The sequence below is a fragment of the Odocoileus virginianus genome, chromosome 21 (assembly GCF_023699985.2).
Source record: "Odocoileus virginianus isolate 20LAN1187 ecotype Illinois chromosome 21, Ovbor_1.2, whole genome shotgun sequence".
NCBI lineage: Eukaryota > Metazoa > Chordata > Mammalia > Artiodactyla > Cervidae > Odocoileus > Odocoileus virginianus.
In genome coordinates this window covers 26,960,770-26,986,780 of record NC_069694.1, presented here as the reverse complement: position 1 = coordinate 26,986,780, position 26,011 = coordinate 26,960,770, and the positions used below count along the sequence as shown (strand labels likewise).

The window sequence follows — 26,011 nt, the reverse complement described above, 5'->3', positions numbered from 1 at the left end:
TACGCTACACGCTGGTGCTGCTGCTGGACTTCATTTTCTCTCCACTGGAATGACTTGCCTGATTTAAGGGAGCAAAATGTCGAGCAAGCTTAATACAAATAGGAATAAAAGATAATTTGAAAAATGTGGAGAAAAAGTGGTTCAGCCTCTTCTGGTCAGTTCAGAACTACTCCCAGGTGTAACAATGCTACTGCTGCTAAGCCACTTCAGTCGTGTCTGACTTTGTGCAACCTCATAGACGGCAGCCCACCAGGCTCCTGTCCCTGGGATTCTCCAGGCAAGAACACTGGAGTGGGTTGCTATTTCCTTCTCCAATGCATGAAAGTGAAAAGTGAAAGTGAAGTCGCTCAGTCATGTCCAACTCTTCGGGACCCCATGGACTACAGCCTACGAGGCTCCTCTGTCCATGGGATTTTCCAGGCAAGAGTACTGGAGTGGGGTGCCATTGCCTTCTCCGAGGTGTAACAATAATGCATTTTAAACTCAGCTTTGTTGTTATTGTGTAGCTAAGTAGTGTTCGACTCTTTTGTGACCCCCATGGACTGTAGCCTGCCAAGTTTCTCTATCCATGGGCTTTCCCAGGCAAGAACACTGGAGTGGGTTGTCATTTCCTTCCCCAGGGGATCTTCCCGACCCATGGATTGAACCTGCATCTCCTGCATTGGCAGGTGGATTCTTTACCACTGAGACTCCAGGGAAGCCCTAAATTCAGTGGCTCAGACAGTAAAGCGTCTGCCTACAACGTGGGAGACCTGGGTTCAATCCCTGGGTCGGGAAGATCCTCTGGAGAAGGAAATGGCAACCCACTCCAGTACTCTTGCCTTGAAAATCCCATGGATGGAGGCGCCATCCACGGACTGTAGGAGTCTGTGGGGTTGCAAAGAGTCGGACACGACTGAGCGACTTCGCTTTACTTTTACGTTTAAAAATGAAACTCTCAATATTAAGTAGTAATACAAGTCTGAGAAGAACATACCATTTATATAAAAATTAAAAAAACAAATATTGTTTATTACCATGTAGAGAAATGTAGCAAACCCCAAAGAGAAGAAAGAAAATGGCAAATGAAAAATTTTGATCAGAGGTTACTCCTGGAGAGGAGGGGAAGAAATACAATTAGGGAGGGACACACAGTTATTAATAATGTCTTGATGTTTTAGCTGAATAGTAAATACATGTGCTCATTTTATCCTTATTTTTTGTACTTTGCATATAGGTACAATGTAATTTTTTACATGTGAAATATTTCATGAAACTGCCAAGATTCCACACCAAGCTCTGTTTTCAAAAATGCTGCCATGAAACTGGTCAATGCTGTTCTGTAGTATACAGAGGAGATTTTTAGACACATTGGGAATATGGGAAGCAATTAATGGATTTTGCTGAATTCTAGTGCCTTCTGGGGTGAATATACTTTAAAGGTGCAGATGACACAAAGCTTCTGCAGCAGTATGAACTGTACATACCACAACCACCACAGATCTGCAGCTGATTTACAGAGCAAACTTCGGAAGCTGTGACTAAACTCAGTTTATCTTTCCTCAGAGGCAATATAAGCCCGGGCACTATCAGCTTGGGCATCCTATCCTATCCTTTTTTTATTGAAGTATAGTTGATTTACAATATTACATTAGTTTCATGTTTACAAATAGTATATTGTAATAGATTATACTCCATTTAAAGTTATTATAAGACATTGACTATATTCCCTGTGCTCCACAATATATTCTTGTAGTTTATTTATTTTATATATAGTAGTCTCTGTCTCTCAGTCTCCTATCCCTATCTTGCCCCTCCTCCCCTTTCTCTCCCCACTGGCACTACTAGTTTGTTCTCTATATCTGTGAGTCAGATTCTGTTTTGTTATATTCATTTATTTATTTTTCAGATTTCACATATGTATTAATATAAAGCCTTTTTCTCTCTCTGTCTTATTTCACTAAGCTTAATACCATCTAGGTCCATCTATATTGTTGCAAATGGCAGAATTTCATTCTTTTTATGGTTGAGTAAAATTCCCATTGTGTGTGTATGTATATATACTTATATATATACACACATACATACATACCTCTTTATCCATTCATCTGTTGATAGACACTTAGGTTGCTTCCATCCTATCCTGTCCCTGAGATTCAAAGGAAATGACACTTGAACCTCCAGTAAACATACAGTGGGAATCCCAGCATCATCCACCTTGGGCTGGCTTCTGTTCTCCTAGACCCCGCGAGCTCCACATCCCTGCTTCCACTGGACTCATTCCCTTAAGGAATCTGCTCAAGGCCCTGATGTGCTTTCCTGCCTCTGGAGACACTGCTAAGTGGTGAACAATGCCAGATCACCTTTACTTTCCCGAAGACCATCTCTACAGGGGCTGGGGCAGCAGACCAGCTGCAGTGTTGGGAGGGGTGTCACACTGCAGAACATCACAGCTCAGCAAGTAGCTCAAAGATGGATACCAGGCATCTAGGTTCTTAAAGTTAAGTCAAGGAAATTTTCAGCCATTCACTGTTGTGTTTTATATCCATTTGCTATGTCTTTTAGTTGCCATCTCTACACGGCTGGGCTTCCCTGGTGGCTGGAACAGTAAAGAACCTTCCCGCAATGCGGGAGACCTAGGTTATGTTCCTGGGTCGGGAAGATCCCCTGGAGAAAGGATTGGCTACCCACTCCAGCATTCTTGCCTGAAGAACTCCATGGACAGAGGAGCCTGGTGGGCTGAAGTCCATGGGGTCACAAACAGTCAGACACAACTGAGTGATTAATACTTTCACTTCACTTTCCACACACCTAGGTGGTACTGCTTTCAATATTTGTCAGGTAAGGAATAAAGTAATTTGTGAGGTAACTTTCTAAGGTTCTAGACAGTCTGTGGTTGACCCATGATATGAATCCAGGCCTAGCTGACTGCATAGTTAGGGCTCTTTCCCTATATCACACTGACCTGTAAACATCTCAGATATCATGACAGGCATGGTTTATAAAGAATCCACATAAAATTCTAAGGTGCCCCTCTCCCCAAGGAGGACACATGGAGAAGGCAACCAGAAACAGCAGGGAAGAGGCATGAAAAGTCAACACGAAAACAGATGCCCATCTAGGACCCACAGGGAAAGAGAGGGCAGAATTTGGTAATGGTAGTTATCCAGGATCCCTTTCACAACTAAGGAAACCTTGACTGTACCCCTGATGTGCCCCAGAGATACAAGGAATTGTATCTCCTTCTATTTTACTTTCTCCTTGCAGCAATCCTGAGGCAGGTAGATGAGGTGGGCACTGTGCCTTTTAGATCAGGATAGGGAGTCCTGGGGAAAGCTCAAGGCGGTGGTCTAAGCAGTGGTAAGGATGGAACCAGAACAGAGTTTCCTGACACTGTTACAGACTGAATTAGGTTCCCTTCAAAATTCCTGTGTTGAAGCCCGAACCCCCAGTGTGACTATGTTTGGAAAGAGGGCCATTTAGGAGTAATTAAGGTTAAATTAGGTCATTTGGGTGGTGTCCTAATCTGACAGGACTTGTGTCTTACTCAAACAGGAAGAGACATCAGAGATGTCTTTCTTTCCATGTGTGTGCAGAAGAAAGTCCATGTGGGGACAGAATAAGATGGTGCTGTTGACAAGCTAGGAAGAGATCCCTCATAAAAAACCCACACTAACAGCACCATGATCTTGAACTCTGAGCCTCCAGAACTATGAGAAGATAAATTTCTGATGTTCAAGCCACAGCGTCTGTGGCATTTGGTTATGTCAGCCCAAGTTGACTAATACAGAAGTCAACACATGACTGTCAGAACCCAACCCTGGCCCATCATTCTAATGACCCTCAGGCCATCAAAGAGCACTTATAATGACTTTTTTAGAGCACAACCCACCTTCCATCTTTGTACCAACCACCAGTTAACATTCCCATTTGAAGGCCTCTTCTCCCAGATGAAACACCACCTTCACTTGTGTCTCCTGGTACACTCAGAAGGATTTCTCAGACTCTCTTTTATGGGCTAGCAATCCCTAAGGCTCTGTTTTTGACAGCACTTTCTTGCTCTGCAAATTCTCCCTGGGAAAGTTGCCAAGAGACCTATTTCCATGAGGATCTTGGACAGTCTCCTCCATACCAACGAATAAGTACCCAGTCTAGAGTCAACCTTTACTAAATATTTGTTGAATGAATGAGTAAATAGTAAATAAACAAATAAACAGACTATCCTCTAAGAGTTGATCATTTCTAAAACTGAATCTCTAGTCGAGATATCTTTTCTGAATTCCAGCCCTACAGTCTCAGTCAGGGACTGCCCACAATAATACTGCATAACAAACTACCATGCAAACTCAATGACTTACACCAAGAAGCATTCGTTCTCATGTAGGGTAACTGTGGTCAGGCATGGCTGAGTGCATCTACCCTGCGTTTCAGGTCCTGTATGGTCTGGGCTTGGCTTGAGTTGGGAGCTGGATTAAGGTCTGCTCATTAGCACTAGGCTGTAGGGGCAGAGGCCAGTCAGCCCATGCTTTTCTCAAGGTGATCACCTAAATGCACAAACACATTTAAAGCCTCTGCCTGTGTGTACACTTTAACATTCCATGTGAGTGTATGTGTGTTAGTCGTTCAGTCATGTTCGACTCTTTGTGACCCCATGGGCTGTAGCCTGCCAGGCTCCCCTGTCCATGGAATTCTCCAGGCAAGAATGCCGGAGTGGGTTGCTGTTTCCTTCTCCGCTAACATTCCACAGACCAAAGAAAATCTAAGAAGCGCATCATCAATGGGAAGAGGACAGAATCTCTGCTTATAGGGTACAGGAAGACATTAGAGATAAGTGAATATTCACTGAACAATAATGCAAAATCCAATCCAGCACAACTAGACATCAATTGTAGGGCAAGACCTCTCCACCTTGAATGTCTTACAAGCTCCTTAAATTCTCTGTCTTTTGCCAAGAATCTAGCCCCCTGACAATTTCTTCCTTCTAGAGAATTAAGTCCTCATGTCTATCACCAACTAGCTGGGCATCCTGCTGAATTTGGGCAGAACATACAATTCTTTCTGACAGTTCTCCTGAATTCTGAACCATTCACCTTCTGGAACCCCTCACTGCCCTGGCCCACACAGCTGACCAGCTCTCCCACTGCAGACATGAGACCGATTCACACCTATGTTTTCTAAGCTTTCTGGACTTTGTGTCCCCAGATATCCTCAATAGGATGCTTATTTCCCAACTCCCACTTGCTCAGTGCTCGTCAGCCTCAGCTACCAAGAGCCCACCAGCCCTGTGCATCAGTTTGCCAGGAGACTGGACACTGGATGTCCTTTAAAGCACTCACCCTCATACTTTCTGAAGCAAGATTCTTTTATTAGCTCTTCCTTGGGGACAGCACCACATGGACTTGGCTAGAAGCTACCCCCCATGGAACTGACATTAGGACCCAACAAAGGGGAAAGAGGTCAGTGAAAGAGTTACTGATTAACTTTTGTTTTCCTGGTTTAGATTATATTCAGGATGCGTGCACACGCGCGCGCGCACACACACACACACACACACACACACAGACACACACCCTCTGCTCAGTTCTAATCTCCTTGCTCATGTTTATTTAGGCTGTCGCCAGATAATTTGATAGGCTTCTTCAGGACAAATGGGCCCTGCCCCAGGGGCCTGAGGACAGGAATAGCAAGTCTGGACAGACTCACTTGGCAGTGTGAAGAGGAAAAGCTGTGCAGGATGAATGTCACAGTATTGCTGGCTCTTGCTTGCTGTATTAATTTCTCCCTTAAAAGAAAACTGACCCATTTTTTCCAGCCCACAGCCCTGATGGACTCCTATTCAGAGGCCATCCTTCCCCCACATAAAGAGCTGTATTGTACTTAATGATAAGCCTTTTAATGGAATTTGCTATTTCTGGATCTCTCTCTGGGAAATGCCCATTAATGAGCCTGCAAGTGCAGGGAAAAGCAGATGTTTGGGGGTGGGGAGGGGTATGCTTCAAGGGCAGACCACCCTGGAAAGAAAATGGACAAAAACTAGTAACAGGTTCTTTTTCATGTCCTTGAAACTGGTTTGACTTACCCAAAACTATGATTTAAATAAACTTTGTCTTCAAAATATAAAGCTATCACTCCTTATGCTACCCACCCCCCATATCCTATTTGTATAAATCCTTACTCTACCCACCAATGCTTCTGTAATTCTAATCATAACAAAATCATCAGCAGACCACAAAGCTAGACCAAGACACATGGATAACTTAGCAGGTTAACATCTGTTACTCCTTCAAACCTGTAATTGGTCAATGCCTATTTAAGAGACTGAATGCAACATGAGGAGAAAGATGGACCAGAACTGCTGAGGGAAGATTAATCTTTCTTTTACTGTCTGGAGCAATTCAGCTCTGGCCCTAAACCTGCGTATTTGCTCAGCAAAACCAAAGCCTTGACATTAACCAGCGGTGCTCTCCTTCACAAAGCAGTTTATTGTTCATTCACTATTTCACAACCCCTTCCAAGTCACACCTGCAACTGGAAACAGCCAGTAAGGATTGTGCAATACCACCCTTAAGGGTGGGGGTGATGGTGTTCTACCATTTTGGCATCCTTCTGCACTTCCTGTGATGTGCTGGCACCCAGTGATGCATTTGTATCACTTATGGATGAAAGTTTTGCTGGCACACCCAGCCTTTAATATGTCTCCAACTGGTACCCCCTCTGTCTTGGCATTAATGGAGGTGCTAAAGATATATTTAAAAGGTATAAGGGGAGGTCCTTGTCATCAAGGGTTTAACAGTTCAAAGTAACTCAATTCATATTATTAATATTGAGAGCAGGGCACTATGCTAGAAGCTGCACTATGCTAGAAGTTCAAATGGAGGGAAGGTAAAAGAGAGAGCCCTGAGAATCCTAAAGGCTATCTCAAACTGGAGTCTGCAGCATCACCTGAACTTGGTTAAAATTGCAAATTCTTGGGCCTCAGTCATGATCATCTGAACGAGATGTGCTGTAGGTAGGCCTAGCCATTTGCGTTTAATACTAACATTTGAACAGTACTGGCCTAAAGACCTCCTAGAGAAGTAAAAGAAATAAGAATCTCTCATTCAATCTTCTGCTACCAGACAGAGCAAGTCCAGGACCAGGCAATGGACACGGACCTACTATATAGACCAAAGGCCAAAGGCCTACTGTGGTGATATCAGAGTCAGATTAAAGTCATAGTCACCAGGGCAGTTTTCAAAAGGCATAATTGCCTGAACCTCACCCAAAAGTTTTAATTCATTGGTCTAATTTTTTGTTAAAAATGCTGCCTGGTTGAGTCTGACAATTATCAGAGGCAAGAACCTCATTAGGGGTCTGAGAAGGAAGAAGCCTTTGATGATGAAGAGGATATTGTGAAAGTTAGCCAGGGGCCTCACCTCTCATGGCAGCTATAACAAATTACTACAAACTTATAGCTTAAAACAACAGAACTTTATCAATGGTGAAAAGCTTTTAGCTTTTTGCCTGTGATCAGGAACAAGACAAGGAGGCCCACTCTTGCCACTTTTATTCAACACAATATTGGAAGTCCTACTCATCAGCAATTAGGCAAATCACAAAGGAAACTATCATTATTTGCAGATGACATGATACTACATGGAGAAAAGCCTAAAGACTCCACCAAAACCCATTAGGACTAATAAATGAATTCAGTATAATCAGAGGATGCAAAAACAATATACAGAAATCTGTGGCCTTTCTGTACACTAATAATGAACTAACAAAAAGAGAAATAAAGAAAACAATCCCATTCACAATTGCATCAAAAAGAACAAAGTACCTAAGGATAAATTTATCCATGGAGGTGAAAGATTTGTACACTGAAAACTGTAAGACACTGATGAAAGATACTTAAGAACACATAAATGGAAAAATATTGCATGTTCATGTTTTGGAAGAATTAACATTGTTAAAATGTCCACAGTATCCAAAATAAACTATAGAGTCAACACAATCCCTGTCAAAATTCCAATGACATATTGCACAGAACTATAAAAAATAATTCTAGAAATTGTAGGAAACACAAAAGATTCCAAAGAGAAAAACAACCTTGAGAAATAAGAACACAGCTGGAGGTATCACACTCCCTGATTTCAAACTATACTCAAAGCTATAGTAATCAAAAGATATGGTACTGGCACAAATCATTGGAACAGAATTGAGAGCCCATAAATAAACCTGCACATAAATGGACAATTCATTCATGACAAAGGAGCAAGGAACACAGTTTTATTTGTTTTAAAAAATTTATTTATATGGCTGCACTGTGCAGCATGCTGGATCCTAGTTTCCTGACCAAAGATCAAACCTGTACCCCCTGCATTAGGAGTGTGGTGTCTTTATCACTGGAAATGATTAAGTGAAGTCCTGAGACATAGTTGACAAATGACAGTTTCTTTAATAAATGGTGGTGGTAAAACTGGACAGCCACATGCAGAAGATTGAAATTAGACACTATCTTATAACAGACACAAAAATTAAGTCAAAATAGATTAAAGTCATGAATGTAGGGCCAGAAATCATAAAATTCCTAGAAGAAAACATGGGTGGTAACCTCAGTGACATGGACCTTAGTGATATTTTTGTGGATGTGACTCTAAAGGCAAGGGAAACAGAAGCAAAAATAAGCAAATGGAACTACACCAAACTTAAAAGACTCTGTCCAGCAAAGGAACCATCATCAAAGTGGAAAGGCAACCTAATGAATGGGAGAAGATAATTTCAAATCATACATCTGATAAGGGATTAATATACAAAATATGTAACATCTCACACAACTCAACAACAAAAAGACAAACAATCTGATATAAAAATTGAGCAGAGGCACTGAATAGATGTTTTTCCAAAGAAGATATACAGGTGGCCAATAGGTACATAGGATGTTCAACATCACTAATTACTAGGGAAATACAAATAAAAATCACAATGAGATATCATCTCACACCTATTAGAATGGATATTACTAAAAAGGCAAGAAATAAATACTGTTGAGGATGTGGAGAAAAGGGAACCCACTGTTGGTAGAACTGTAAACTGGTATAGCTGCTGCATAAAACTGTATGAGATGCCACAAAAAATTGACAATAGAACTACCATATGACTCAGATATTTCACTTCTGGGTTTTTATCTGAAGAATATGAAATCATTAATCTGAAAAGACATATGCATCCCTATGTTCACTGCAGCATTGTTTACAATAGCCAAGATATAGAAGCAGTCTAAGTGTCCATAAATGAATGAATAAAGATGCACAGAGTGGAATACTACTTCCCAATGAGAAAGAATGAAATCCTTCCATCTGGAACAACATAAACAGACCTTAGCAGAGACATTACTTTGCTGACAAAGGGCCATAGAGTCAAAGCTATGGTTTTTCCACTAGTCATGTATGGATGAGAGTTGGACTATAAAGAAGGCTGAGCACCAAAGAATTGATGATTTTGAACTGTGGTGTCGGAGAAGACTCTTGAGAGGCCCTTGGACTGCAAGGAGATCAAACCAGTCCATCCTAAAGGAAATCAGTCCTGAATATTCACTGGAAGGACTGATGCTGAAGCTGAAGTTCCAATACTTTGGCCACCTCATGCGAACAGATAACTCGTTAGAAAAGACCCTGATGCTGGGAAAGATTGAAGGCAGGAAGAGAAGGGGCGACAGAGGATGAGATGGTTGGATGGCATCACCGACTCAATGGACATGAGTTTGAGCAAACTCCAGGAGATGGTAAAGGTGTGCTGCAGTCCACTGGGTTGCAAAGAGTCAGACACGACTGAGTGACTGAACAATAAGAACAAATGGACCTTGAAGGTATTATGCTAGATGAAATAAGATGGAGAAAGACAAATACTGTACGATTTCACTCACATGTGGAATCTAAAACAAAACAAATGAACAAACAAAATAAAACCAAACCAAACTCATAGGCACAGAGGATGGATTAGTAGTTACCGGGGGGAAAGGGGTTGGAGAGGGTGAGTGAGATGGGTGAACGCCGTCTATTACCACACATCAAATGTATGGTGATAGATGGCAACTACTTGTGGTGTGATCACATGGTAGTGTACACAGATGTTGAATTATAATGCTGTACATCTGAAATCTATTTTAAAAAAAGTAAACAGAGCTTTTTCTTTCACAGTAGGTCAGAAGTCAAAATCAAGGTAACTGCAAGGCCATACTCCCTCCTGTCACTTCTAGCTTTTTGTGGCTCCAGGTGTTTCTTGGCCTGTGGCTGCATAACCCCAAGCCCTTCCTTCATCTTCACGTGACCTTCCTCTCTTCTGCATCTTCTTCTCTTCTGTCTCAAACCCCGCTCTGCCTTTCTCGCCAAGGGACACTTGTCATTGGATTTAGGGACCATCCAGAAAATCTAAGATGATCTCATCTCAATATACTTAATCTGCAGAGATCTTTTTTCCAAATAAAGTATTATAGCATCACAGGTTCCAGAGATCTGACACCTATTGGAAGGCTCTTTTTAGTCTACCATGGCTTTTATAAAGAGAAGACAGCAACTGCCAAGTGTACAAGTATACAAAGCTGTAAAAGACTGAATAATCTCTTGGACTTGCATTTTTAACAAAACAAGAGCATAAAGTTTAAGGAGTAAAGCTATAGTGCTACCTGGTTGGGATTCAGCAGCTTTTCAGGAAATTTTTCTCTGCCACCCTGCCTGCCAAGACTTGGAACAACATTATTCCTGATGAGTACATCAAAAACTCACAAGAAGGTCTTTCTGCTTCATGTTCTGAAGGTTCCACAACTAAGAGAAAGGCTTCCAGTGAGATCAGGGACAGACCAGCGAGAACTGCTGGCGTGCTTATTGGTGCTACTGGCCTATGAGCTGTGAGAGAGCTGCTTGTTTCTCTAATGCCTCAAGGAACCTGGGAGCCTTTTCCAGGTGTATCCTGTTACCCTGGAGGCTCAGAATATAGTGAGTAACTTCAAATAGGTCCATTAAAGTTATAATGTGAGCTGACAGCTTGGGCCTGTTATTATGCCACTATGGTTTGAAAGTAATTACGCCATTGTCTCTGCAACTATGAGAGTTGCTCACTTGAAACTGTTCCAGTGTTCAGATTATAGAAGACAGTTGTAGTAAATGCCTTTTTAAATGGCAAGCTTTGTAGTTAACAAGTTAGGACCTCCATCTATCTTTTTTATTAGGTTGTTTTTAACTAATTGATAAATATTCTCCAGGTCTCTTTCTTCCAATTTTCCTAATATTTTTTACAGGAATCTACCTGTAACAAGCATGAGTTCTGCTCATGGAAATCTATCTCAAGGAAATAATCTAGTAAAAGTGCAGGGATCAAATCTCAAGAATATCCATCACAATATTTTAACAACAAATCACATCACAATGATTTTAACAATGAGAAACCAGGATCAACCAAAATATCCATGAATCATAGTCCCTATGTACCTCAGGAAACTTTTCTTGATCCCTCAGATTGTTCAGTGTTTTCATACTTCTTGCTTGGTAGCATATCAAAACCGTATTTCAATTTTTTAATAAAAACAGAAGAAGCTGTTTTAACCAGTCTCCATTCAATCAACATGTGGATAACTTAATACTCTTCATTCTTCCTCTGGAAAGCCACCAGACTTCTGCTCTCACAGTCACTTGTTTATGTCAGTTGTATTTGCTATTGTAATTACGTGATTTAACACCACACTGAGCCAGTTAAATATGAAGAGAAAGTTGTTGTTCTGATGAAAACTGGGCTGAATAATTTGAAAAGATAAAGCATTTATTGATAAAGGAGAGTTGCTAGAGAAAAAAATGGTATTCAATTAGGTATGATGAAGAAGTGAAAAGTTTTAAAGGTTTAAAAGGATTCTGAATCCATATTGTTTCACAAGTGTTTTAGATTCTCCTTCTCTACCTTAAAGATGCCAAAATGATAAAAAAAAAAAAAAATACTGATGCATTATGGTCAGGTCAGGACAGTCCCTGTTTATACCTTTAATTTTAGTGCCCTATCTGATTTAGTGGCCCTTTCATTCTCAGAAGTGTCCCAGTTTGTATGACAAATTAAAATGTCACTCTAACTATGGTAAACTATGGGTATAGTTTATACAAGACAAGTAAGGTGAAATGCCAGACAGCAGGCCATCCCAAAGAACTGAAACTGAGTCTCACATGAAAGAATTAGTGAATGAGTATCCATCTATGTGTTTTAAATTAGGGGTCCTCAAACTTTTTTCTGTAAAGGACCAGGTAGTAATTATTTAGGCTTTAGCAAGTCTCTGTCCCAATGATTCGAATATACCATTTCAGCACAAAAGCTACCCTAGACCATCTCTAAATGAATGTGCATCACTATGTTCCAATAAAACTTTGTTTTGGACATTTAAATTTGAATTTCATATACTTTTTATGTGTCACCAAATATTGTTCTTATTTTGTATTTTTTCCAAGTTTTTAAAAATGTAAAAACTATCCTTGACTCACAAGCCATACAAAAATGGGCAGCAGGCTGATCTGGCCTGCAACATAGTTTGCTGACCCCTGTTTTAAGTTTAAAAAAATGTTATGTATGTGCTAGTCTTTTCTTTTAGAGTTTTCATTTTGATTTATTCAAAATGTTCATATGACATTGAATATGAGGGCTTCTATTGTATTTGAGGGTTTCTTTCTACTTCTCTTGCTTGTAAGTTCCATGAGATAAGGGATTTTACCTGGCACTTTTAAAAACACTCAGTAAAAGTGTCTCAAATGAAAGAAGTTAAATTATACAACATTTATACAATGGAATATTTTTAACACAACCATTAAAATTATGTTGGACAGTTCTAGATTTACTTCTAAAGAGGGAAAAACCCCAGGTAACACAATAATTATGAATGATATAGCTCTGTTTTTTAAAATTACATGTCTATATATGTATGGGAAATCATAGAATAGGGTATACAAAATGGTATTAGTTATTGTATCACTGCAGTTACTGTAGCTTGGGGATACTTTAAAATCTTTTTCTTCTTGTTTCTCTGTAATTTTAATTTTTCTCAAATGGATATTCTATGTGTGATTGATCACTGAGATTTCTTTTTTTATTTTGCCCCATAATTCTGGTGTCCTGAAGGAATATCAGTTCAGTTCAGTTCAGTTGCTCAGTCATGTCCCACTCTTTGCAACCCTATGAATCACAGCACGCCAGGCCTCCCTGTCCATCACCAACTCCTGGAGTCTACCCAAACCCATGTCCATCGAGTTGGTGATGCCATCCAGCCATCTCATCCTCTATTGTCCCCTTCTCCTCCTACCCCCAATCCTTCCCTTCCTACGCCCAATCCTTCCCAGCATTAGGGTCTTTTCAAAACAGTCAGCTCTTCGCATGAGGTGGCCAAAGTATTGGAGTTTCAGCTTCAACATCAGTCCGTCCAATGAACACTCAGGACTGATCTCTTTTAGGATGGACTGGTTGGATCTCCTTGCAGTCCAAGGGACTCTCAAGAGTCCTCTCCAACACCACAGTTCAAAAGCATCAATTCTTTGGCACTCAGCATTCTTCACCGTCCAACTCTCACATCTATACATGACTACTGGAAAAACCATAGCCTTGACTAGACAGACCTTTATTGGCAAAGTAATATCTCTGCTTTTAAATATGCTATCTAGGTTGGCTTTAACTTTCCTTCCAAGGAGTAAGCGTCTTTTAATTTCATGGCTGCAATCACCATCTGCAGTGATTTTGGAGCCCCCAAAAATAAAGTCTGACACTGTTTCCGCTGTTTCCCCATCTATTTCCCATGAAGTGATGGGACCAGATGCCATGATCTTAGTTTTCTGAATGTTGAGCTTTAAGCCAACTTTTTCACTCTCCTCCTTCACTTTCATCAAGAGGTTTTTTTAGTTCCTCTTCACTTTCTGTCATAAGGGTGGTGTTGTCTGTATATCTGAGGTTACTGATATTTCTCCTGGTAATCTTGACCAAATGGAGAGCTTGGTCTGATTCTGTGTCTATGGTCAGGGGCTAGGAGTGAAATTGACCTGGGAGGGGATGGGGAAAGTCCATTTATTTGTCAGATATGCCAGTTTTCCATTGCCTTTAGGAAACTTGAAATTAGATGCTAGTACCTCCTGAGTTCTGTCCTTGAAAAAGAAATCTCCCCATTGTCCCATGAGATGGCTGTATGTAGGCTATGGTTGAAATGTGATATTTTTTCCTAAGAGCTATGGGAGGTCCATGAAGAGTTTTGTTCATTTAGCCCACCAACAAACCCTTGATGGGCACCAATCACTAATCAGGTGCTGTTCCAGGCACTGGGGTGTATAGGAGAGAACAGGATAGACCAAAATTCCTGCCTTCAAGGGATGACTTCCTTGGCAGGGAAGAGAAGGTAATGAACAGATGAACAGATGGACAGGAAAAATGGAAACAGCAGATGGAGCTGAGGGAATTTCATGGTATAGGTGAGCAGGGAGGCCGTCCCTTAAGAGACATATAGCCAAGCCAGGAGCAGGCATAAGAAGTGAAGCCACAAGGACAAAGGCTCCAAGTGGCACTAGCGTCTGAAGGCTTTGAAAGAAGGCCAGTGTGATGGAGGAGATGACGCTGAGAAGTGGAAAGCAGACACTTCAGGTGACCATGCTGAAGAATTCATTTAGGTGAAGAAAGTTTATTCCAAGAGAAATGAGAAGCCATTCATGGGTTCTAAATGGAAGAATGTCATACTCTGGTTTATACTGTAGGATTATTGCCACTGTGAGGGGGGTGAGGGTAGACCATGAGGAGCCCCAGAAGGGTTGAGGGAAGGAGGTGAAGGTGGCTCAGACTAGGGTGGAAGCAAAAATGCAGAACTGATCTTTTACATTTATGGGGTAAAGTCATCAGGACTTGCTTCAGAACTGGATTCAAATGGGAGAAAATTCAGTTTTTCTTTGTTGGTTTTAATGTTCCCAGGTTAACTGAGATATAATTATTGAGACCACACAATCCACCCATTTAAACTGTGTAATTTAATGGCTTTCGGCACATGTGCAGAATTGTACAACTATCATTACAGTCAACCTAAGGATATTCTCATTGCACCAAAATGAAACCTTGCAGCCCTCAGTCACTGCCTCTGATTGTACTTTGTACCATATTTTATTCATACCATTTTCCAGTTGATAGACATTTAGTTTATTTCTGTCTTTGGCTACTACAAATAATGTTGCTCTGAATATTATGTACAAGTTAGTTTCTCTTGGATATATCCATAGGTGTAGAATTACTGGTTCATTATGATAAATCTCTTAACTATTTGAGGAACTGACAGACTGTTTTCCAAAGCAGCTGCAACATTCTACAGCAATGTAGGAGGGTGTTATTCAGTTTTAGCATCACTCTGGCTGCTGTGCAGAGAAAGAATTGGAGCAAGGTTTGGGGTGGGAAGTGCAGAGATCCGAATGTTATGCAAAAGTGGAGGCATCTTAGTAGGGTTCAAAGAGACCCAATTTAAAGTGCCCTTCATCCTATTTTCTGGCAAAGAGGTTTCTGTGAGATAGCTATCTGTACACCACAAATCACTTCATTAAATTAAAAGATTCCAACAGAGAGGGCTTGTTAATACAGATCTGCAGTTTTCAAATCTAGAATCCTAAAGCAAACTGGTATGGAACTGTTTAAACATCTGTCCCCACACAAGCTCCTGCAGGCAGGAGGGTATTTGGAGAGAAGCTAAGGGAGTCAGCAGTGCAATAAAACTTCCACAGCTTCAAGCCACAGAAACCCACGGCTCAAGTGGCAACCTGTTTCCGAGGACTCATGGGGCAGCAGGCAGCGCTCCTACTGCCGGGGCCACTGCCGTGGCCTCTCAGCCCAGGAAAGGGCTGGCTTTGTTCCTAGTTGCTGGTCTTGACAACTGAGCAGTGGTCCTGTCCCTCTGCCAATTCTTCTAGCTCAGGAAGGGAAGGGAAACCAACATCCATCAGGCTTATAATAGTCCCGCTCCCGGGGTGAGATGCTCTCCTTACATTCCTTAAGTTAGTGAACTCTCACAAGTCACCAAGGAAGAAAGGACTACTTTTCTCATTTACAGATAGGTTGGCCCCTTTGGATGGGAAAGTCAGAAAAGGTATCTCTGAAGAGATAGCATTTTAGCTGGTAACAGCCACAGAAGGATCATTCTAAGAGTAAACCCCAAATTGTTAGCTCTCTGGGTGTCCTCATTTTTATTCACATTTAATTTTTATTTATATTTATTATATAAATAAGAGTAAGAAGCACCCATCTAGAAATAAATCCAATTAAATTCATTTAAAAGATAACCTGGAGTAGAAATTATAATTCTTTTTCCTTAATATTTCTGACTTTTTACTCAGGAACTACTCTCCATAAAAATATCTCCCGACCCCATCCCTAAACAATCCACTATTTTCCCCCAACATCCAATATGACTGTCTCAATGAGGGATGGGCTGGGTTCCTAAGATTCAGCCTTCAGTTCGAGGGATGATTGATGGAGAGGAAGCATGTGCTTTCCCACTCATTTTTGTGTTCTAATACAAAACAATCTTTGTTAAACTTGTTTTGGGGGCAAGACACTCCGTCCCACCTTGAAAGGGGGAATTGGGAAATCTCTGGGTATGAAGGATGCCAACACTTCTGGGTAAGAGGATGTGGAGAAAGTTACAAAAGGAAAAATCAGCTGCAGATTTCTGAGCGGGTGAAAAGTAGAGACTGGCTGAATGGACAGGGCTAGGCAAACCTGCCTGATGCTTTCAAGACCAAAGTATCCCACAGGCTATTATGGGAAATAGACATGAAACCTCCGGCTCTCCCAATTAACTCCTCTGTGTCCGCTCTACTATTTAAACCTTTGGCTATTCTGAACCAGTGATTCTCAACCCCGTGTGAATGTTATAGGTCTTGAGGGGCTTTAGAGAACAGCAATGCCTGCCACCTCATCTTACTTTCTAAGATGGGGTCTGGGATCCTGTATGCTTTTTGTTTGTTTTAAACTTTTATTTAGAAAGAATTTCAAAATTAGGGGAAAACTGCCAGAAAAAAGAACAGTACAAAGAACTTCACACCCACCTTTTACTCAGATTCTCTTATTCTTAACCATTTGTCCCATTTGTTTTATTATTTGTTCTCTTGCTATATTCTCTATCTTATTTATAAAATAACAAAGATGTGTGTGTAGGAATGTAATGTTTGTAGAAGTATTATTCATAGTAGACCCAGAGTGGAAACAATCCAAATGCCTATTAATTGGTGAATATGATCACTAGTACCCATACAATGGTATACTAGTGCGTAATAAAAGGGAATAAATGAATGACATATGCTACAACAATTGATGAACCTCAAAACATGATGCTAAGATTTAGCATCTAAGTGAAAAAACCAGATGGAAATACATGTTGCATTGTTTCACTAACATGAAAAGTCTGACAAAGACAAATTTATAGAGACAGAAAGGAGATTAATGGTTGCTTGGCATGGGGGTGGGAACAGGGATTGACTACAAATGGATACAAAGGACAATGACAGAAATGTCATAAAACTAGATTATGGTTACGGTGCAACAACTCTGTAAGTTTACTAAAATATGTTGAATTGTATGCTTAGATGAATTTTATGATATGTAAATTATACTTCAATAAAGCTATACAAATTAAGAAGTTAACAAAATCAGACAGAAAGGAAGCAAGAACAGCAATCTTAGAAATGAAAATATAATTACACAACTTAATAGATGGGAAAAACTCTGAATTGGACAAACTGTTTAGTGGATTGGCAAACAAGAAAACATGATTAAGGAATTCACCAGGATACAGAGATAAAAAAATGTTAATAACATTTCAGAACATGGAGAGGCTTCCTTAATTCACCTAATAGCAGTTCCAGAAAAGTGAAAGGAGGTAATGGCAGAAAAACAATATTTGAACAGAAAATCATTGATAATTTTCCAGAATTAAAGAGAGCATATGAGTCTTCAATAGAAAGTATACTCAATACCAACTAGAGAGTTACAATGAAACTGCCAAACATCAAAATAAACACATGCAAATACCACCAAGAGAAAAGGCAGATTATCTACAAATAAGTGAAAATTTGATGGGCAGTAGGATTTTTACAAGCAGCAATTAGTACCTGACAGTAATAGAACACTACCAACACTGTGCCTTGGAAAAATAACTATTCAGAAGAATTTTATGGGCAAATTAACAACAGTGAGGACAAAATAAAGACATTTTCAAATGCACAAAGGATTTCTTCGCCCATCAGGACCCCTATAGAAAGAACATTAACAGATGAACTTCAGATAGAAGAAAACTGAACCAAAAAAGAAGGCCATGGATTCAAGAGAAAAAAAAAAGCATAAAAGAATCAGCAAAATATCTGTAAATTTAATTAACTATAAAAATGATTTAAAATTTAAAAGGTAAAAAATTCTAGACAACAATGACAAGATGGGAAAGGGAAGGGCTATTAAATGAGTGAGGTAAGCAAAGCTCTTTTTCAAGAAGAAAGAATTACATGATAATTTTATTCAGTTCAGTTTAGTTGCTCAGTCGTGTCCGACTATTTGAGACCCCATGGACTGCAGCACACCAGGCCTCCCCGTCCATCACTAACTTCTGGAGTTTACCCAAACTCATGTCTATTGAGTCGGTGATGCCATTCAACCATCTCATCCTCTGTCGTCCACTTCTTTCTCCTCCTGCCTTCAATCTTTCCCAGCATCAGGGTCTTTCCAAATGAGTCAGCTATTTGAATGAGGCAGCCAAAGTATTGGAGTTTCAGCTTCAACATCAGTCCATCCAATGAACACTTAGGACTGATCTCCTTTATGATGGGCTGGTTGGATCTCCTTGCAGCCCAAGGGACTCTCAAGAGTCATCTCCAACACCATAGTTCAGTTCAAAAGCATTAGTTCTTTGGCGCTCAGCTTTCTTTACAGTCCATCTCTCATATCCATACATGACTACTGGAAAAACCATAGCCTTGACTAGATGGACCTTTGTTGGCAAAGTAATGTCTCTGCTTTTTAATATGCTGTCTAGGTTGGTCATATTAGAAAAACTATAGTTAAATATGCATGTGAAAAACTAAATGTTGATAAGTATAGGAATAATGCCTAAAGCCCTCAAACCAACAGTGCAAAATGAGGGAATATAAATCATTTAACTAATCCCATAGAAAGCAGAGATGGAGAAAAAGGATGGTAAATGAAAAGCACAAAATATGATGGAAGAATAAGCCCCAATATATTAGTAATCACAGTAAATGCATATGGATTAAATTCACCTATCAGAGATACAACAAAGTAAAAGTTATAGAAACATTAAATATAAAGAGATGGAAAATACTATATACAAACAACCAAAAGAAAGGTAGCATATCAATATTAAAAGGGTCTAATTTAAACAACTAGCATGGAAAATGATAAAGAGGGCACACCATAATAAAAATCAACTGTGATTTCTAATGCAGAATATACTTTGAGAAACACTGCCTACTATGCCGTAAGGATCGTGGATGCTTTCTTCACTGCTTTCTTCACAGTGCTGGGCAAATAATAATCATGCCAAAATATTAATGGGTGGAGTGACTACTATTACCACATTATATTCAAACGATCTGTTTATACATTTGTCACACCACAAGGGCAGGGGCCCTATCTTTTTTCAGTTGTATGCCATTAATACTGAACACAGTGCCTGGCACATAGTCGTTGCTCAGTCACTAAGCCGTGTCCAACTCTTTGGACACGTCACATTCTGCAGCACATCAGGCTTCTCTGGCCTCCACTATCTCCTGGACTTGCTCAAATTCATGTCCACTGAGTCAGTGATGCTATCTATCTCATCCTCTGCTGCCCCCTTCTTTTGCCCTCAATTTTTCCCAGCATCAGGGTCTTTTCCAGTTAATAGGCCCTTCACATCAGGTGGCCGTATTTGAGTTTTTGAGTTTCAGCATCAGTCCTTCCAATGAATATTCAGGGCTGATTTCCTTTAGGATTGACTGGTTTGATCTCCTTGCTGTCCAAGGGACTCTGAAGAATCTTCTCCAGCACCACAATTCAAAAGCATCAATTTTTCAGTGCTCAGCCTTCTTGATGGTCCAACTCAGTAGGCACCCCATAAATTCAAACTGAGTTCAAGGTTCATCTCTTCCATAAAACTTCTAACTGTTCTTGCCTAGAATGACTTAACCTTTGTTTCTACCTCTAGAGCACTCACAACTTGAAATATCCAATTTAGCAACTGATTACAGTGTAGTGTCTTTTCGTTTTCTCTCCAAAATTGTTTCTCCAAAAATATTTTAGTTTCTTTGAAGACAGATGCCTTATTCTGTGCCTAACACCTCAAATCAATACTTTTTGGGTCGACGTTACTATTTGGGAGACTGCCAATTAGACCAGCGGTGCCAAGCAGCATGTCCCAAGGCCTCCGAGGAGTATCTCCATTTCCCCTTTTCCACCCTTGACTCAAGAGATCACTGTTTGGATATAGGCTCATTTGCAAAAAATGTGGAGAAGTTAAGGGAAGGGCCTAAGAAGGCAGCTAGTGCCCAATTTCAGATCTCTGTGCTCTCTTTCTTCTGGTGAGATAGGGAGGAAAATGCCTGTGATCCCACAAAAAAAGTGGGTGTTGGAAGCGGGAGGGAGACAGTTGGGGAAGAAAGCACGTCCCATACACAGAACCTGGACCAGATGTTCTACTAGCAAGCATGTTATCAGGAATAATTATGAGATCAAAAGGAAACTCCAAGGCAAACAGCTAAATTCAGGCACTGGGGGACCTTGTATAAAAGACAGAGAGGGATGTTTTCCATCTACACGCCAGGCACAGGAGGGGTGCCTGTCACAAGGAACTCCTAATTGCGAAGCTGCAGGGAGCTAACAAAGGACAGGGTGACATCTTTTGCTGGTCTTTATAAGGAAGGCAGCACGGTCCCTAGAGGTTCAATCAGGGCCTTGGGATGAGGTAGGAGAATGGGCTGGCTGACCTCCCAAGGTCTTTTGTAATCCCATAATTAAATGGTGAATCGTTCACTTCCCCATTTACGCTCTGCACACGTCTGCAGCCAGTTTGATAGTAAGTCCCCTGGGCAGCCTTCCAGGTTTAGCACGGTGCCACGCAAGCTGCTGGCACTCAACAAATGACTCGAATATTTGCTGAATGAAGGAATAAATGAATCAAATATTTAAGTAGCCCACATGACCTCCTCCCCGCCGGTAAAGTACTGTGATGAATGAAATCACAACATTACAGACACGATCATTTGAGCAGAGCCTGCAAAGAAACACACATATACACCCCAGCACTGATTCAACTCTATTCACATTCCCACCCTGGGAGCACTGACCACCTGCTCGGCGTGCAAGCTGTAGGAGTTTTTTTGGCAAGGATCCTTTCAACTGCTCTAGGACGGTGCCTCCAGAAGGTCACCAAGATTTAAGGCCGCTTCCCTTCCGCTGGGCCTCCGAGACAAAGTTTCAGCTGCGATTTTGCCTGGGCCTCCCTTGGGTGCGTCCGCACTCCCTTCCCTGCCCCGGGCGCATATCTCGCCAGCCCGCAGCGCCTCACCTTACCTTGGTGAGCTGGGCGATCTTCTTGCACATTTTCACGTGCATCTCAGGATCACAGTCCATTCTCCAGCCGGCGCCACCGCGGGCATCGGCTTTGGAGCCCGGGCAATTCCCGGGAGCGTGAATTTTGCTGTTCAGGGCAGAAGCCATCGCTGAAACGCGTACGGCACTCAAAAGGCTCTTGCTGGCTCGGGTTCTCGCAGCCCACGATGTGCACGTGCTTGCGCGCGTGGGCGTGTGCGCTTGTGGGCTTTCTCCGGAGAGGTGGCACTGCAGTCCCGCCGCTTGCACCGCCACCTGGCTCTTGCTCCCCCTGGGTGTCCTCCTCCCAGCAGCCCGAGCGTCCACCCTGTCTGCCCTCCCGCTCTCGCTCGCTCGCTGGCTCTGCGGGCACCCGCACCCTGCGGAGAGGCGCCGAGGACCCGCACGTGCTGCTCGTGATTCGCGCGCCGCTCCCGGGCCGGTGCGGGTCTCGTGTGCAATGAGCTTCCGAGATGAGGAGTTGCTGGCCTTGAAGAGGTTTTCACTGGCCCGGCGCCCCGTTCTGGGACACGTGGATGCAGCCGGGCTCCGGACTCAGCGGCAACGGCCCTCCCCGGTGGTAGGCATCCCAGGCCAAACAAGAAGAGTCGGCTTCAGCCTCGGGCACCTGGGGGCGTTTGATCTGGGGAGGGGGACCCTGGCGAAGTGCTGTGGGCGAACGGGTGGCGAGGGACGGGGCACCCTGATGGATGCCCTCAAGCACCTACTCCGGAGCCTCCGAGCTCGGCGCTGAGGGCGGAGGTTGGGGGTTGGGGGAGGGCGGGCGGGGGCAGGATGCCGCGGGGTGGGGAAAGCAAATTGCGGGGACGCAAGGAGATGGCGGGGACCCGGGCAAATGATTTGGGCCCCTGTCTAGGCTGAGGGTGGGAGCCTCCCTTCTCCCATTTTAAGGAGGAGCGAGGATGTTGCGGGAGAATTGCCGGAGATTTACCAAAGGGAAGAAGCCAAAGGGGCTGCAGAGAAACTGGTGACCGAAATCTGGGAGGAGAAAGAGCAGGGTATGTAGCGAGGGACTGTGTGGTGTAGGGGCGCAGAGGAAAAGTCAAAGACGGGAGTAGAAAGGATGATAGCAGGTGTGGGAAGGAAGCAAAGAGGAACGGAATAGTAACTGGGTAACAGATGGAGCTGAAAGTCTAAATAAACAGTTCCCAGGGAAAGTGAAATGTTTCATCCACCCGTGTGGCCACCCGCCTCCCGGAACCAGAATCCTGTCGTCTTTCGCTTACCCTACAAGTGTGTTGTATCAGCAACCAAATATCATGAGCCACAAAGCCACTGATGATCTAATTTTCCACAGAGGTAAACAACTTTTGATAAAGTTCTGATCAAAAAGGCTATTTAGACCATCCCCTCCCCAATTCAATTAGAAAACAGAATGCCTGAAAACCAGAATCTCTACCAGGAAGCTGATGTAGACTCTTGGTGCTATTTTAGATTCCAGAGTCAAAATCTCTGGAGATGAGGGTCCAGAGCCCACATTTTATGTGACTTTCCTACCTAATTCCATATTTAGAGTATTTTCTGCAGGGTTTTAATACATACTGAAATTTACAGGAATTCAACCAATTTGTTATTTCTAAGACACAACTTAGAAATATTCTAACTAATATTGTGTTGTGCCTGTTTCAGACACTTAGAATATTTCTATTCTAATTTCCTTAGTCTCACCCCATCATGTTACAGTACATAGGCATGGCCAACCTGGGTTTTGGTTCCTAGTTTATCATCTTAGTTTCTCTCTGCAGGACAACCACCCCTTCCCCAATTCAGTTAGAAGACAGAATGCCTGAATCAGAATCTCTACCAGGAAGCTGATGTAGACTCTTAGATTACAGAGTCAGTATCTCTGAAGATGAGGCTCCAGAATCCACATTTTAAGCGAGCTTCCTACCTAATTCCATATTTAGAGTATTTTCTGTAGGGTTTTAATACATACTAAAATTTACAGGAATTCAACCACTTTGTAAACTAGAGGAAAAATAACCATTTTGATCAGAACTTTATCAAAAGTTATTTACCTCTGTGGAAAATTACATCATCAATGGCTTTGTGGCTTATGATAGTTGGTTGTTGATACAACACACCTGTAGGGATTCCCAGGTGGCTCAGTGGTAGTGAATCCACCTGCCAATGCAGGAGATACAAGAGACACAGGTTCGATCCCTGGGTCGGGAAGATCCCCTGGAATAGGAAATGGCAACCCACTCCAGTATTCTTGCTTGGAGAATTCTATAGACAGAGAAGCCTGGTGGGCTACAGTCCATGGCATCACAAAGAGTCAGACACAACTGTGCAAATAAGCATGGACACACAACACACTTGTAATGTAACTGCCACATTCATGATGAATTAGCCAATATGTGCAAGCATCTGAGTACTGCATTATGTCATAAAGTTCATCAAGCCAGAGCATTCCTATATTGAAATACATATTATTTAATTATATTGCTTTCCTTTTACTATACTGATAATATTTAAAATGTATTTACTAATTTGAAAAATTGTCTATGAATTTCAAGATAATAACATGAATGTTACAGAAAAGATGATACTGGGTGTGAAGAGGATTGAGAAACACTGCTCTCGATGATCTTATACAGACTACAGTTTATTAATACTCCTAATTCCAAGTTTTAGTTATTTAATAATGATCTTATTAAGTCTGGGGTATATTATACTTTCACCTTTATAGTGGAAGACAATGGGGAAAGCAGATTCCCTTATCAGGCTTTGTTGGATTGCAGTTAAGGTACCATGAGCTCTCTGTCTTGGAAAGAGTCCTTTGCAGTTTTCAGAGGTTTTCTAGCACTGTGGCTAGTAGGTCTTTTCACACTATCAGGAATGACACAGAGAGCAGAGGGGATTGAGTGCTTTGTCTAATACAAGGCATTTATTAGTCCACTAATGTGATCTTGGCATTGCACTGCGCTCTTTGCACATGTTCTCACCCCTACTTAGGCACTTATTATCCCACTCTACAGTCTAGAGAATTGAAGCTAAGGGAGGCTAAGCACCCAATTTTATACAGCAAGTGAATGGATCTGGGCTTCCCTGGTGGCTCAGACAGTAAAGACTCTGTCTGCAATGCAGGAGACCTGGGTTTGATCCCTGGGTTGGGAAGATCCCCTGGGGAAGGAAACGGCAATCCACTCCAGTATTTTTGCCTGGAAAATCTCATGGACAGAGGAGCCTGGCAGGCCCCAGTCCATGGGGTTGCAAAGAGTCAGACCCCAGTGAATATTCCACCCTAGAAACACAGATAAAGAACATAGCTCCTAGCAAGCCGTTAACCAGGCATACTTGCCTCTAAACATTTCTAACAGAGCAAGCATGTATTGACTTTAGGAGTCCCCATCCTGCTGAGTCCTTCTTTCAACTTCAACCGTGGTTCTCATAACTGCATGTTCAGAAGTCAAGACTGCCGCAGCAGACAGGACAAGACTGTGTATCCCAGGATTCAGGTGGTGTGGTCCTCCTACCTCCCTGGCAGTGTATTCTAAATGTCTTAATCTTCACTAATTGACTTCTGTTTAAAAGTGGTTCAGTGAATTATGGGATTTGAGTTGTAAGGATTTCCTGTCCATGACATCTAGGATAGAGTGCCTGAATGGTAATTTAGTGTCTGAATAGAGTGTGGTAATTTGGAGGTTACCATTGCATCAGGAAAACTTTTACACGACATTATACACGGATCTTTGCACAGATGTGCAAGTAATTCCATAGGAGTAATTCCTGGGAAAACCTGACTTTAAAGAGTAAGCAAATTTTAAGTCTTGATATATTTTCTTATACTGTTCTTCAGAATAGTTATTCCAAATTACACTTATTAATAGTGCACAAAAATGTGTGTTTCCCATACCCTTACCAACACTGTTGCTAGTGATCTTGAAATATCTTCTGATTTAAAAATGAAGAGTGTCTCCCCTCACCATTTGTTTGATTACTTGTATTTTACTAGTAAAATCAAATCTAAATTAGGGTTGTTAAAACACATTTCTACAAATTGATTGGTTGTTAGAATTTAACATTATTTTTTGAATTAAAACTTTTTGTGCACTTGCTTTTGCCTGGCTTCCTTCCACATGTTGAAGTAACTTCCTAGACCAAGATGGAATTGCTACTGTGCAGGATACCACATAAGGAACCCAAAACTTAGATAACTTCTGTGTCTCTGTAATGCTCTGCATGACCAGAAACACAGTATATGTAACTCTGGGCACTTTACTTAGTTCCTTGTTCCTTCTTACGCCAAACAAGTTTGACAGGGTGACTCCAGCCAATTGGATATTTTCTACTTTTCTGTGTTCTTTATTCTTCATCCTTTAAAAGCTCCCTGTCTTTTACATCATTTTATTCCACTTTATAAAGTGCTAAATTGTTTTCTTTAGTCATTTTTAACACTTTACAACATCTTTCT

The 26,011-nt window shown here is 41.6% G+C and overlaps 1 protein-coding gene across 1 annotated transcript in view; it reads right to left on the bottom strand.

Annotated features, from left to right (window-relative positions):
* The window catches only part of FAM184B (family with sequence similarity 184 member B), a 115,155-nt gene extending 92,826 nt beyond the window's left edge, over window positions 1–22,329 (bottom strand). Inside the window, exon 1 of the mRNA XM_070452116.1 lies at window positions 21,556–22,329. Within this exon, the coding sequence (XP_070308217.1) occupies window positions 21,556–21,702 (147 nt within the window). The 5' untranslated portion in view covers window positions 21,703–22,329. The remainder of the gene's footprint in view (window positions 1–21,555) is intronic.
* Window positions 22,330–26,011: the final 3,682 nt, after the last annotated feature.